This window comes from Carassius auratus, chromosome 7 (assembly GCF_003368295.1).
Source record: "Carassius auratus strain Wakin chromosome 7, ASM336829v1, whole genome shotgun sequence".
Lineage (NCBI taxonomy): Eukaryota > Metazoa > Chordata > Actinopteri > Cypriniformes > Cyprinidae > Carassius > Carassius auratus.
Genome location: NC_039249.1, coordinates 1,945,531 through 1,959,679, shown reverse-complemented (window position 1 = coordinate 1,959,679; position 14,149 = coordinate 1,945,531). Strand labels below are relative to the sequence as shown.

Below are 14,149 nucleotides of genomic sequence, written 5' to 3'. Positions count from 1 at the left end.
TCATCCTGGAGGTGATCATTGGCTGAGCCTTTGCCATTCTGGTTATTCTTCTATCCATTTTGATGGTTGTCTTCCGTTTTCTTCCACGTCTCTCTGGTTTTGCTCTCCATTTTAAGGCATTGGAGATCATTTTAGCTGAACAGCCTATCATTTTTTGCACCTCTTTATAGGTTTTCCTCTCTAATCAACTTTTTAATCAAAGTACGCTGTTCTTCTGAACAATGTCTTGAACGACCCATTTTCCTCAGCTTTCAAATGCATGTTCAACAAGTGTTGGCTTCATCCTTAAATAGGGGCCACCTGATTCACACCTGTTTCTTCACAAAATTGATGACCTCAGTGATTGAATGCCACACTGCTATTTTTTTGAACACACCCCTTTCAACTAATTCAACTAATTGCCCAATTGCACAGCCTTAAGAGCGTGCATATCATGAATGCTGGGTCTCATTTGTTTTCTGAGAATCTACTGAACCTACTGGTAACTTGTTTGCCACGTAGCAATAAAAAAATATACGAAAAACCTTGATTATTCTGGTTAGTCACATTGTACTGCTATTATTTTGAACAATACTGTATCTTTGATCCAATAGGTTTCATAACACCCTATACCATCCGTGCAAAATGCCTGTTCCAGGAAATATGGGAGCGAGATCTCAAGTGGTATGAGGAACTGCCCCCAGATTTAGCCCACAAATGGAAGAAGTGGTGTGAGAGTTGCCACAGTTACATGATTTGGCCATACCTAGATGGTATCACATCTTGACGCATCAGCAAGGCGAAGCTGTCAGACTCCATGTTTTTTTGCGATGCGAGTGAAAGAGCTTACTGTACAGTTGGATATCTGCATGGCAAGACAGAGACTGAAGAAATGATCTCAGCTCTGGTATCCTCAAAGTCCAGAGTTGCGCCTCTGAAGAAAATGACGCTGACTTGACTGGAGTTGATGGGAGCCTTGATAGGTGCCAGGCTAGGCCATAATCTGTTAACAGCTCTTAAGATTGGAGAAAACCAGCACAGCATTTGTACAGACTCAATGATAGTCTTGAGTTGGATCCACAGTTCAGCACAGAAATGGAAGCCTTTTGTGGCAAACTGAGAAACTGAGATTCAAAGCCTCACTAAATCAGAGTTGTGGTCACACTGTGACGGAAGGCACAATCCAGCCAACCTTCTTTTAAGAGGACAATCTGTTGACAGTTTGATTGATAATCCATTGTGGTAAGCAGCAAGAGTTCTTACTAAAACCAGGAAGTATGATCATATTAGCCCGGTCCTGCCATCGCTGCACTGGCTCCCTATAAAACATCGTATAGATTTTAAAATATTGCTTATTACTTATAAAGCCCTGAATGGTTTAGCACCTCAGTATTTGAATGAGCTCCTTTTACATTATACTTCTCTACGTCCGCTACGTTCTCAAAACTCAGGCAGTTTGATAATACCTAGAAAATCAAAATCAACCGTGGGCGGCAGATCCTTTTCCTATTTGGCGCCTAAACTCTGGAATAACCTACCTAACATTGTTCGGGAGGCAGACACACTCTTGCAGTTTAAATATAGATTAAAGACCCATCTCTTTAACCTGGCATACACATAACATACTAATATGCTTTTAATATCCAAATCCGTTAAAGGCTGCATTAAGAAGGTAAACCAGAACCGGTAACACTTCACATAACACCCTACGTACCTTCTAAATCATTAGAAGAATGGCATCTACGCTAATATTAGTCTGTTTCTCTCTTATTCCGAGGTCACCGTGGCCACCAGATCCAGTCTGTATCCAGATCAGAGGGTCACTGCAGTCATCTGGATCCAGTACGTATCCAGACATGATGGTGGATCAGCACCTAGAAAGGACCTCTACTGCCCTGAAAGACAGCGGAGACCAGGACAACTAGAGCCCCAGATACAGATCCCCTGTAAATACCTTGTCTTAGAGGACCACCAGGACAAGACCACAGGAAACAGATGATTCTTCTGCACAATCTGACTTTGCTGCAGCCTGGAATTGAACTACTGGTTTCGTCTGGTCAGAGGAGAACTGGCCCCCCAACTGAGCCTGGTTTCTCCCAAGGTTTTTTTCTCCATTCCGTCACCGATGGAGTTTTGGTTCCTTGCCGCTGTCGCCTCTGGTTTGCTTAGTTGGGGTCACTTCATCTACAGCGATATCATTGACTTGATTGCAAATAAATGCACAGACACTATTTAAACTGAACAGAGATGACATCACTGAATTCAATGATGAACTGCCTTTAACTATCATTTTGCATTATTGACACACTGTTTTCCAAATGAATGTTGTTCAGTGCTTTGACGCAATGTATTTTGTTTAAAGCACTATATAAATAAAGGTGATTGATTGATTGATTGAGAAAGACTCCAGCAATCTGATCTCACCTTTAGAGAGCAGCACCCATGGATATTACCTGATAAACACAGGTATCAGAAGGGTTTGCACTCTGGTACAAGATATACAGTATTGTTCAAAATAATAGCAGTACAATGTGACTAACCAGAATAATCAAGGTTTTTAGTATATTTTTTATTGCTACGTGGCAAACAAGTTACCAGTAGGTTCAGTAGATTGTCAGAAAACAAACAAGACCCAGCATTCATGATATGCACGCTCTTAAGGCTGTGCAATTGGGCAATTAGTTGAAAGGGGTGTGTTCAAAAAAATAGCAGTGTCTACCTTTGACTGTACAAACTCAAAACTATTTTGTACAAACATTTTTTTTTTCTGGGATTTAGCAATCATGTGAATCACTAAACTAATATTTAGTTGTATGACCACAGTTTTTTAAAATTGCTTGACATCTGTGTGGCATGGAGTCAACCAACTTGTGGCACCTCTCAGCTGTTATTCCACTCCATGATTCTTTAACAACATTCCACAATTCATTCACATTTCTTGGTTTTGCTTCAGAAACAGCATTTTTGATATCACCCCACAAGTTCTCAATTGGATTAAGGTCTGGAGATTGGGCTGGCCACTCCATAACATTAATTTTGTTGGTTTGGAACCAAGACTTTGCCCGTTTACTAGTGTGTTTTGGGTCATTGTCTTGTTGAAACAACCATTTCAAGGGCATGTCCTCTTCAGCATAGGGCAACATGACCTCTTCAAGTATTTTAACATATGCAAACTGATCCATGATCCCTGGTATGCGATAAATAGGCCCAACACCATAGTAGGAGAAACATGCCCATATCATGATGCTTGCACCTCCATGCTTCACTGTCTTCACTGTGTACTGTGGCTTGAATTCAGAGTTTGGGGGTCGTCTCACAAACTGCCTGTGGCCCTTGGACCCAAAAAGAACAATTTTACTCTCATCAGTCCACAAAATGTTCCTCCATTTCTCTTTAGGCCAGTTGATGTGTTCTTTGGCAAATTGTAACCTCTTCTGCACATGCCTTTTTTTTAACAGAGGGACTTTGTGGGGGATTCTTGAAAATAGATTAGCTTCACACAGACGTCTTCTAACTGTCACAGTACTTACAGGTAACTCCAGACTGTCTTTGATCATCCTGGAGGTGATCATTGGCTGAGCCTTTGCCATTCTGGTTATTCTTCTATCCATTTTGATGGTTGTCTTCCATTTTCTTCCACGTCTCTCTGGTTTTGCTCTCCATTTTAAGGCATTGGAGATCATTTTAGCTGAACAGCCTATCATTTTTTGCACCTCTTTATAGGTTTTCCTCTCTAATCAACTTTTTAATCAAAGTATGCTGTTCTTCTGAACAATGTCTTGAACGACCCATTTTCCTCAGCTTTCAAATGCATGTTCAACAAGTTTTGGCTTCATCCTTAAATAGGGGCCACCTGATTCACACCTGTTTCTTCACAAAATTGATGACCTCAGTGATTGAATGCCACACTGCTATTTTTTTGAACACACCCCTTTCAACTAATTCAACTAATTGCCCAATTGCACAGCCTTAAGAGCGTGCATATCATGAATGCTGGGTCTCATTTGTTTTCTGAGAATCTACTGAACCTACTGGTAACTTGTTTGCCACGTAGCAATAAAAAAATATACGAAAAACCTTGATTATTCTGGTTAGTCACATTGTACTGCTATTATTTTGAACAATACTGTACACTCATGCAAATCAGAGACAGATTTTGGATTTAAAAGGGTAGACCGCTTGTTGAGCAGATAGTCGGAAGGTGTTCATCTGCAAGAGGTTTTTAAAGCCAAGCTAGCGCGGCAGGCTACTGCCCCTTTACCGAGGGATAGAGTCATTGAATCTCCTCCTTTTGAAAATACTGGTGTGGATTTTGCTGGGCCACTCATGGTAAAGACCAGTAATGGTACGAGTAAAGCATACATAGCAATTTTCACTTGCGCTGTCACTAGGGCCATTCATTTGGAACTAGTCTCAAGTCAAAGCACAGGGAACTTCCATTTAGTGCTAAAGTGGTTCATAGCCAGGAGGGGACATTGTAAAGTCATATACTTAGATAATGCGAAGACCTTTGACCAAACAAGCAGATCGAGATCTGAAGGAGCTATGGAAGTCAATCAAATAGCCTGAGCTCAGAATTTTCTTTGCTGAAAGGGGGATAACATTGAAGTACATAGCCGAGAGAGCAGCTTGGTGGGGCAATTTCTGGTAACGTCTTGTAAGGTCAACAAAGTCATGCCTTAAGAGGATCTTGGGTAAAGTCTCATTTAATTTTGAAGAGTTAACCATCATCTTAACTGAAGCAGTGTCTGTGTTAAACTCAAGACCCCTCACTTATGTTCACGATGAATTGAATGAACCTCAGCCACTGACACCTGCTAATTTTCTGGTCATTAACCTACTTACATCTTTACCACCAAAACCCGTGCCATGTAACACTCAGCCAGCTGCTCAGAGTCGAGAAACCTTGATAAAGAGATTACAGTCAGAGCCTGCTAAATGAAATTTCGACTTATTGGCGCTAGGACTACTTAATGAATTTAAGGTCTGCTCACCAATGTGTAAACAAATGAGCCGAGGAACTGAATGTGGGAGATGTCATCCTCATTGGAGAGGAGAGATGTATTAATACACGCATGTTACGTGCCCACTTCACCTCGAACGGTGTTGAGCAGACCAGCACAGTTACTGTATCCTTTGGAAATTAATGAGTAGTGATCAACTATGGTCCATCGGGGTGGGGGTGGGGGGGGGTTGCAATTTATGAGTTGTTAGTTATAACCAAGGTTAAATGATAATAATTGTGTTAATGTTTGTGATCGTTTGTTGATAGCCTTTACAATATATTCAAACAAAGTAAATTACCCATGAGCAGTGGCGCAAGTGAGCAGGAAGTGGGTTCAGCCAGAGCGGCAGTCTGTGTCTTGGATCTACGGCTGTTATGCTTTCAATGTGATTTGTTTGTCATTAAAATTTATTGTTTAAGTAAAGTTTCCTGCAAGCTGAGATGATGCCTCTTTAATTATTTTGCTCCAAACTATTTCACAGTTTAAGCTTTGATCCCGAGTTCAAGGAGCAAAACACAAGATATTGTAAGACTTAAAAATTAAACAATTTTACTTTTGTGTTAGAAGTGCCCCATGTTGTTTTGAGGACTTTTATTCTGATGGGGAGCAAGGCTGAAAAAGAAAAATAAAGTTGGGGGTAAAAAGCTTGGCAGTATTCAATGTGTCACATAAAAGAACAGAATCCAATTGCAAGTATAACAGTTTATTTGCCACAACGCAAGACAGCAGGGAACAAGAAAATAGAGCAGGTGAGCTGGTGAGCTGTCTCTGTAACACGGAGACTATGAGGCACTGACCCAAACCAACTCAGAAAATTATCCTAGGAACAGGTGTGGAAGCACACTGGGCGATCTCCTTGGCTGAGAGCAAGAAGAGTGATCTGAGGACTGAGAGCAAGACCAGCATCGACAACTACGAAACAACGATCTGACAACATGCAGTAACAACCACAAGACAAATAAAGACAGGAAAAAACCTGCATCAGGTGCAGCCATGCTGATTAGCTCATCAGCCCAATGATTGCCGGAGCAATGCTGAATTAGCAATCAGACAGATAACGAGAAAACAGACATACAGAATGAACACACAGATCTATGAACCATGACAGCACCCCTCCTCCTAGGAGCGCCTCCTGGCACTTCCAGAGGAACCTACCAGGCGATTGTAATCATCGATAAGCGAATGATCCAATATGTCCCTGGCGGGAACCCAACTCCTCTCCTCCAGACCGTAACCCTCCCAGTCCACCAGGTACTGAAATCCACGTCCACTCCACCTCAAGTCCAGAATACGTTTTACCGAATAAGTGAGTTCCCCATGTACGAGTCGTGGCGGTGGGGGAACTGGGACAGGCGGATTAATGGGGGCATGAAAAATGGGCTTTAATTTGGAGACATAATTTCAAGACGGGATGAATTCTCCTGTACGCAGGAGGAAGTTTGAGGCGGACTGCCACTGGACTAATAATCTTGGTGACAGTAAACGGGCCGATAAATTTGGGAGCAAGCTTCTTACAGACAGAACGGAGAGGAATATCTTTAGATGAAAGCCACACTTTTTGACCAACCTTATCTAGCCCTCCTCCAGCTGCGGTGGCACCTCTGGACAAAGGCGTGAGCAGAGGGGACCGCGACTTCGGATTCCATACTCTGAAAGATAGGTGGCTGGTAACATATGCTACACTCAAATGGAGATAGGCCCATGGATGACACTGGTAAAGAACTCCACCCATGAGAGTTGCTGACTCCAAGCAAACAACAAAATTCTTTCCAAAATTTGGAAACAAACTGAGGCCCCCTGTCAGAGACCACGTCTACCATGAATATGAAAGATGTGATCAATGACAGCAACCGCTGTTTCTCTGGCTGAGGGTAATTTGGGCAGAGGAACAAAATGAGTTGCCTTCGAGAACCGGTCCACCACGGTCAAAACTACCATGTTACCCTGCGATGGCGGGAGTCCTGAAACAAAATCTAGCAAAATGTGGGACCAGGGTCTCGAAGCAACCGACAGCAGCTGAAGGAGTCCAGTAGGGGGTTGATTGGAAACCTTAGAAGTGGCACAGACAGAGGAAGCCAAAACAAAATGACGTATATGCCGGGCCATAGAGTGCCACCAGAACCGCTGTTTGACAAGAAATACTGTACAATTTACCCCTGGATGACAAGCTACTTTGGAACAATGGCCCCAATGGATTCCTCAGACCATTATTCTTCTGGCACAAATAAACTACTCGGTGGGCATCCAGGCGGAGGTGTACCCCTTCTAAGGCCTTACAGACCTTCGAGTCAATCTCCCAAGTCATACCAAATACCACGATGTCATGTGGCATTATAGACTCGGGAGACAATGGGTGTTCAGATAAATCAAAAATACGGGACAAGGCATCAGGTTTAACGTTCTTAGAACCTGGATGATAAGAAATTGAAAAACGAAAACGACTGAAAAATAAGGCCCACCAAGCTTGCCTAGAATTTAACCTTTTAGCATAACTGATGTATTCAAGGTTCTAATAGTCAGTCCAGACTATAAAAGGTTCCTCTGAACCCTCCAACCAATGACGCCATTCTTCCAAAGCGAGCTTAACTGCCAGCAACTCTCTATTACCAATGTCATAATTACATTCGGCTGGAGAAAAACGATGAGAATAATATGCGCAAGGGTGAACATTACCATCCGTGGAAGAATGCTGGGAAAGAACCGCACCAGCCCCCACCTCTGACGCATCGATCTCCACCACAAACTGACGGAAGGTGTCAGGGGCCACCAGAATGCGAGCTGAAACAAAGCAACTCTTTAATTTGCAGAATGCAGCTTCAGCCACGCTAGACCACCTGAACGTCATCTTGGCGGAGGTCAAGGCAGTCAAAGGGGCAACTAGCTGGCTGTAATTGCGAATAAAAAACCTGTAAGAATTGGCAAAGCACAGAAACCTTTGCAGGGCCTTGTGGGAATCTGGGGTTGGCCAATCTACCACATCCCTCGGATGATATGATATGATATGACAAAAAGCCCATTCTCTAGCAGCCTCTGAAGCACTACCCTGACTTGCTCAACATGTTCCTGGAGAGAATGAGAAAATATCAAAATGTCATCCAGGTAGACATATATGAACTGATCAACCATGTCTCTCAGCACATCATTGACTAGTGCCTGGAAGACCGCAGGAGCATTAGAGAGCCCAAACGGCATAACAATATACTTAAAATGCCCCCTGGAGGTATTAAAAGCGGTCTTCCATTCATCCCCCTTTCTTATGTGAACCAAATGATAGGCATTGCGAAGATCCAGTTTTGTTAAAAAAGAAGCACCCTGCAGACTCTCAAAGGCTGAAGACATCAACGGCAAAGGATAGGTATTCTTTACCATGATACTATTCAACCCTCGATAGTCAATACAAGGACGCAGAGAACAATCTTTCTTTTCCACAAAAAAAAAAAATATCCCGCACCTGCGGAAGAAGCAGAAGGACGGATGGCCTTGGCTGCAAGAGAATCAGAAATATATTTCTCCATGGCCTCCCTCTCCGGTACGGAAAGTGAGTATAACCTGCCTTTAGGCAGAGAAGTACCTGACAATAAATCTATTGCACAATCTTAAGGACGATGCGGAGGAAGAGAAGCAGCCCGGGACTTACTGAACACTCCCTTCAGGTCAAGATACTCCGTGGGCACGTTTACAGATCCACATGTTCATCCTGCAACACAGAACAAGACACAGAAGAGCAAGCAGACAACAAACATGATGCATGACAATATTCACTCCAGGATGAGACTGTGCTTAGTTGCCAGTTTATATTGGGGTTTTGTGACCCAAAACCACAGGAGCCAAAGGGGAATCAGTCAAATAAAAATAAATGGTCTCAGTGTAGTTGCCCGAAGTGATAAGACTCACCGACTCAGTGGCATGAGTGATGGGTGGAAGCGCATGAGCACAGAGGGCACTGACTGAGATAGGTGGACTAAGTGGAACTGCACGAATAACCAGCTTAGATGCTGTCCCACAATCCAAAAAATTACCTTCTGCGCCAGAATCCACCAGTGCTTTACAAGAGAACATGTCTCTGCCCCTCCGTATTTGAACCAAGAGCAGAGTTACCGTGGAGGAGGACTTCTGAGTGGTGACTCCGCCCATCAGTAGCCTCCTTACTGACGGGCTCTGGTTTTTACCGGGCACTGTGTAGCGATGTGACCTGCAGCACCACAGTATAGGCACAGCCCCAGGTTCCTACGCCTGTCCTTCTCCTCTCGAGAAAGGTGAGCCCTGCCCACCTGCATGGTTTCTGGATCGAATCGGTGATCGGTCGTCTTCTCCGCCATGGCTGCAAACTGGTCACGCTGATGTAGTCTGGTGTCCACTCGGATGGCCAGATCGATCAATCCGTCGAGTGAAGTGGGTAATTCCAGGGTGTAAATCTCCTTAATGATCCGGTCGGCAAATCCATGCCTAAACATGTCCCACTGCGCTTCTTGGTTCCAGTTGCATTCCGCCGCCAATCGGCGAAACTCAATAGAATAATCCATAAATTACTGATCTCCTGGGAACAAGAAAATAGAGCAGGTGAGCTGGTGAACAGGTGAGCTGGTGAATTCTCCTAGAAACAGGCGTGGAAGCACACTGGGCGATCTCCTTGGCTGAGAGCAAGAAGAGTGATCTGAGGACTAAGAGCCAGACCAGCATTGATAAATATGAACAACGATCTGACAACATGCAGTAACAACCACAAGACAGATAAAGACAGGACAGAACCTGCATCAGGTGCAGCCATGCTGATTAGCTCATCAGCCCAAAGATTGCTGGAGCAATGCTGAATCAATCAGACATATAACGAGAAAACAGACATGTAGAATGAACACACAGATCTATGAACCGTGACACAATGGTTTTATTTCTGTAAGCATTCAGTTATAGCCCAGACAAACACCCATAAGCACTCAAGCAAGCATTAAAACATTTTATACCCTACCTTCACCTCTTCATTACTAAGAATGAACCTAAATTCATTCTACTGAGACACACAGACACGCTCAGTCAAAAAGTATTTTCTAAAGTTGCTTCATATTTATAATACATAAAATCTTTAAGCATAAGAGAGAAGCAGCCACATCATGATACAAAATTTTTTAAAACATAAAAAATACATAATTTTACTAATATTATACTCTTCTTATTATATAAATATGATACCCTTATTGACCCCTCACAAAATTAAAGTGACAGATAGAAATTATGCCGTTACTGAATAACACAAAAGTACATTTTGAAACATTAAAAACAGCAGTTGTTACTCTAAGCCCTTAACCAAATACCACCTACAGGAATCACACTGATTTATCCACCTGGAGAAATACAGACCATCTACACTTCACAGCACAATAATATGTTAATGAAAGATTGAATGAACTATTCATCTAACATAATCTGTAAAAAAAAAAAGAAAAAAAAAAAAAAAACGTACACATGTATTTAACCTTAACAACTGGAAACAGGAAGATAATGGAAATAAACATGCAGGCATTCACATGTTCTTTACTCTTTCTAAGTTGTGCAGATGAAGTTGAGTTTGTGAGTCTCAGGAAGACTGATCCAGCGCTGATCTCCTCCAGACTGAACTGCTCCAGATCTCACTGTGTGTTCACAGTCCTCCTCTGATGTGCCGTTCCCTGGAGCCCAGTTCTGATAGCACACAGTATCTCCACTCACCCAGAACCAGATGCCCACAGTGCAGGAGTGACGTAAACCCAACCACACCTCCGCAGTAGACGCACGTTTAACCACGTTCATCACACGACGCTGCATCTCTTCTGAATGAACCGAGACCAGATCCACATGATTCTGTCTGCAGTATCTCAGAGCTTCAGTCCACGTCACATTCTCTCGGATCACAATCAGTTTATCTGGAAACCAAACCAAGCACAAGCAGAAACTAGAGAGAGACTGATCAAAAACAACATGCAGAACAAACACTGGGGATGAATTTGTCATGTCAGACATGTAGAGTGAACTTTAAGAGATCTGGAGGTGATGATGGAGTGTGTGTGTGTTTAGTGAAGATCTACTCACCTTCATAACACACAAAAGGATATTGATTGGTGCAAGAGACGTCAAACCATTTTCTCTGAGCATTAAGAGCTGTACAGTTTTCATTTCCTCCATTATTATCAGGTTCACCAGTGTCCCAGTCTCTGAATGAAGAGTCACTCTGATCTGACCACTGCCATGAGCCTCTGAACAGACCGATCCAGATCTGTGATCCAGATAAATTTCTGACACTAATGAACTGCTGAACCTGTTGATTCTCGTTCTGGTTCCTCACACTGACCAGATCAATGTGATTCTGTCTGCAGTAACTCTGAGCGGCTCTCCAGTTCATCGCCTGATTGACAAAGACAAGTTCTGTGTCTGCTTTAAGAAAAACAGATGAAAACAGATTCATCAAACAGTTTGTTCATTATTCTTAAGATGCTTCATGGTTATCATCAGAAACACATCATTTAAAGACTGATTTTGTGTTGAGATACTGAAAGCTGAATGTATCTCACAGCTCACGGTGTTCAGGTGTTTATCACAGACTCTGAAGCAAATGATCACAAATTTGTATTTGTTTTGAAACATCTACTTCAAAAATACTCATTTCTGACAATAAAAATCTCCAAAACAAAATATTGTAATATGGCTAAAAGTGAACACAATAAAATTACATCGATGAGATTTTGAACTAAATAAGATTTTTGTTCGTAAACATCAAGAAAAGGCAGAATTCCATTCAGTAGTGTCCAAAACGTATGACCGGAGATGTTATTAGTTATTAATGACCCTACATGTTTGATTAAACCATTAAAATTATATTATTATTTTATAAATATAAAACAATTTATATATATATATATATATATATATATATATATATATATATATATATATATATATATATATATATACTGTATGTGTGTGAGTTATTAAATATTTAACACAGTTTTAATAATACTTGAATAAAGGGTTATGTTTATTTCCTACACCAGACATCCCCATGACAACTACTATATGCTACTAAATTTATTAATTAAATAATTATTCATTATAAATAAATGCATAATTAAATTATGAATTATGATTAAGAAACACTTGCCAAAACAATTGTTTGACATTTTTGAATGTATCATTTATAAATATTGCTGAAAAATAAATACAAATAAAGTTATGCTCCAATCGCAGATTTTCACATTTTTCCCAAGTGACAAAAAAATCAATATGACGTGACGTGACATTCAGCCAAGTATGATGACCCATACTCAGAATTCGTGCTCTGCATTTAACCCATCAAAAGTGCACACACGCAGCAGTGAACACACACACACACACACTGTGAACACACACCCGGAGCAGTGGGCAGCCATTTATGCTGCGGCGCCCGGGGAACAGTTGGGGATTCGATGCCTTTGCTCAAGGGGACCTCAGTCGTGGTATTGCCAGCCCAATATTCGAACCCACAACCCTAGAGTTAGGAGTCAAACTCTCTAACAACTAGCACACAAATATGTGTTCAATGGATTTATCTCTCTCTCTCTCTCTCTCTCTCTCTCTCTCTCTCTCTCTCTCTCTCTCTCTCTCTCTCTCTCCAGGCTGACATTAGTTTGTCTCTACAGAAACTGACTTCAGCTTGTTTATATGTATGACCACATTAAAATGTAGAAGCGATTAGTATTGTGTCAGAACGGTGTACAGCAGTGGACAACATCTGTTCTGGAGAGTCACAGTCCTGCAGAGTTTCACTCCAACCCTAATCAAACACACCAGAACCAGCAAATCAAGCTCTTCAGGATCAGCTGATAATCACAAGCTGAAGCAGGTTGGATAGAAACTTCACAGGGCAGTGGAGTCCAGGAGCAGGGTCAAAAACTCTGTGCTTCTTTTTATACATTAATGTGTGTTGCCTTTGTAGGGAGATGCACTTACTGTTATTGGAGGAATTGCAAATAAAAGTTAGGAGCGTGCTACACCAAAAAGCATACCATTGTCCACCTGAGATCCTAACACATTCTTCTGCACCAAGATTTGGTATTCCAGTATGCCAGTTCAGATAGAGCGCAGGTTCACCTGAAGACCAGTGCCATTCATCACGACCTGTCTTCTGCAGCCCAATCCAGATATTCTGAACACTTCCATCATTCACACTCTTCTTCAGCTCGTTCGTGTCGTTCATGTTGTCAGCGGTGGCCAGATCTGTGTATTTCTCTCTGCAGTATCTCTGAGCTTCAGTCCAGGTCTTCTTCTCATTTATAAAGTGATACTGACGCTGAACACATTCAGATACGGAGCAGAGAGCTGTGAAAGAGAGACGCTGCTTTAATGCTTTTCATAACAGGATCAAACCTAATGAAACTAGAAATCATGAATAAAACCACAAACACACTCACCAATGAGAAGAAGAATGAAATACAGAGTCTGGCCCATTTCTGAGGAAGAAATGCATTAAAAAACTCAAATACACTCATTTTCATCTTAGAGTAAAACATTATGAAAAAAAAACAAAAAACTTATTGTGAAAACAGGATTCACAACAAGTCAGATAATATTAACCTCTCAAAGTCTAATTCTAGTTAAAGAATGAACTCATGAGGTTTCTTACTTTAGAGGTTGTGTTTCTGTCCTGAGTCTGATGTTTCTGTCCTCAGCTTCAAACTGTGTAATGATTATTATATCTGCTCTCGTCACTCATTTAGCGTCACATTATTTGTTTACTAGTCTAAAAACCCTATTTCATATTCACTTCCTCTTTATTTGTGTATATCTCTTTCCATTAATTTCCATACTTACATCTGACTTACGTCAGTCTGTATCAGTCAATATGAAAATGAATGTTATTTAACAGAATTACATACTTATAAACATTATTTAATTACAATTTTAACACTTAAAACCTCAGTTTGAGGCATGATTGTGTGAGATGATAGAATACTTGTGATTATTGTGAGAAGAGTTTTAGAAATAATAATAAAAAGACAAGATGAAGAGGAAAGAGAGATTCTTGCCCTTCTTTTTCCTCTTCAGAGCCGAGGCCTCTGCTGGTGAAGATGAGACACAGCAGACATGAGCAACAGAGACCAGTCTCCATTATTCTGCTCATATTGTGTATTTATAACCCTGAGGTCCATTTATAATGT

At 41.5% G+C, this 14,149-nt stretch overlaps 1 protein-coding gene across 2 annotated transcripts; it reads right to left on the bottom strand.

The window, feature by feature from the left end:
• Positions 1-9,903: 9,903 nt before the first annotated feature.
• On the bottom strand, positions 9,904-13,484 carry LOC113105441 (C-type mannose receptor 2-like). 2 transcript variants are annotated; one of them, XM_026266507.1, is made up of 4 exons: positions 13,403-13,484; positions 12,942-13,310; positions 11,049-11,390; positions 9,904-10,882 (listed from the first exon to the last, which is right to left on the bottom strand). In XM_026266507.1, the coding sequence occupies exons 1-4, from the start codon at positions 13,437-13,439 to the stop codon at positions 10,524-10,526; spliced, it is 1,107 nt and encodes a 368-aa protein (XP_026122292.1). In that variant the 5' UTR covers positions 13,440-13,484; the 3' UTR covers positions 9,904-10,523. The 2 variants fall into 2 exon arrangements, with proteins under 2 accessions (XP_026122292.1, XP_026122293.1); XM_026266508.1 differs by having other exon boundaries at positions 11,049-11,387.
• Positions 13,485-14,149: the final 665 nt, after the last annotated feature.

Coding starts and splice junctions, on each gene's coding strand:
- LOC113105441 (XM_026266507.1), bottom strand. CDS start 13,439: ATGGGCCAGACTCTGTATTTCATTCTTCTTCTCATTG. Junction 11,391..12,941: donor TTGCAATTCCTCCAATAACA/GTAAGTGCATCT, acceptor TTTTTCTTAAAG/CAGACACAGAACTTGTCTTT. Junction 10,883..11,048: donor TCCTTTTGTGTGTTATGAAG/GTGAGTAGATCT, acceptor TTTGGTTTCCAG/ATAAACTGATTGTGATCCGA.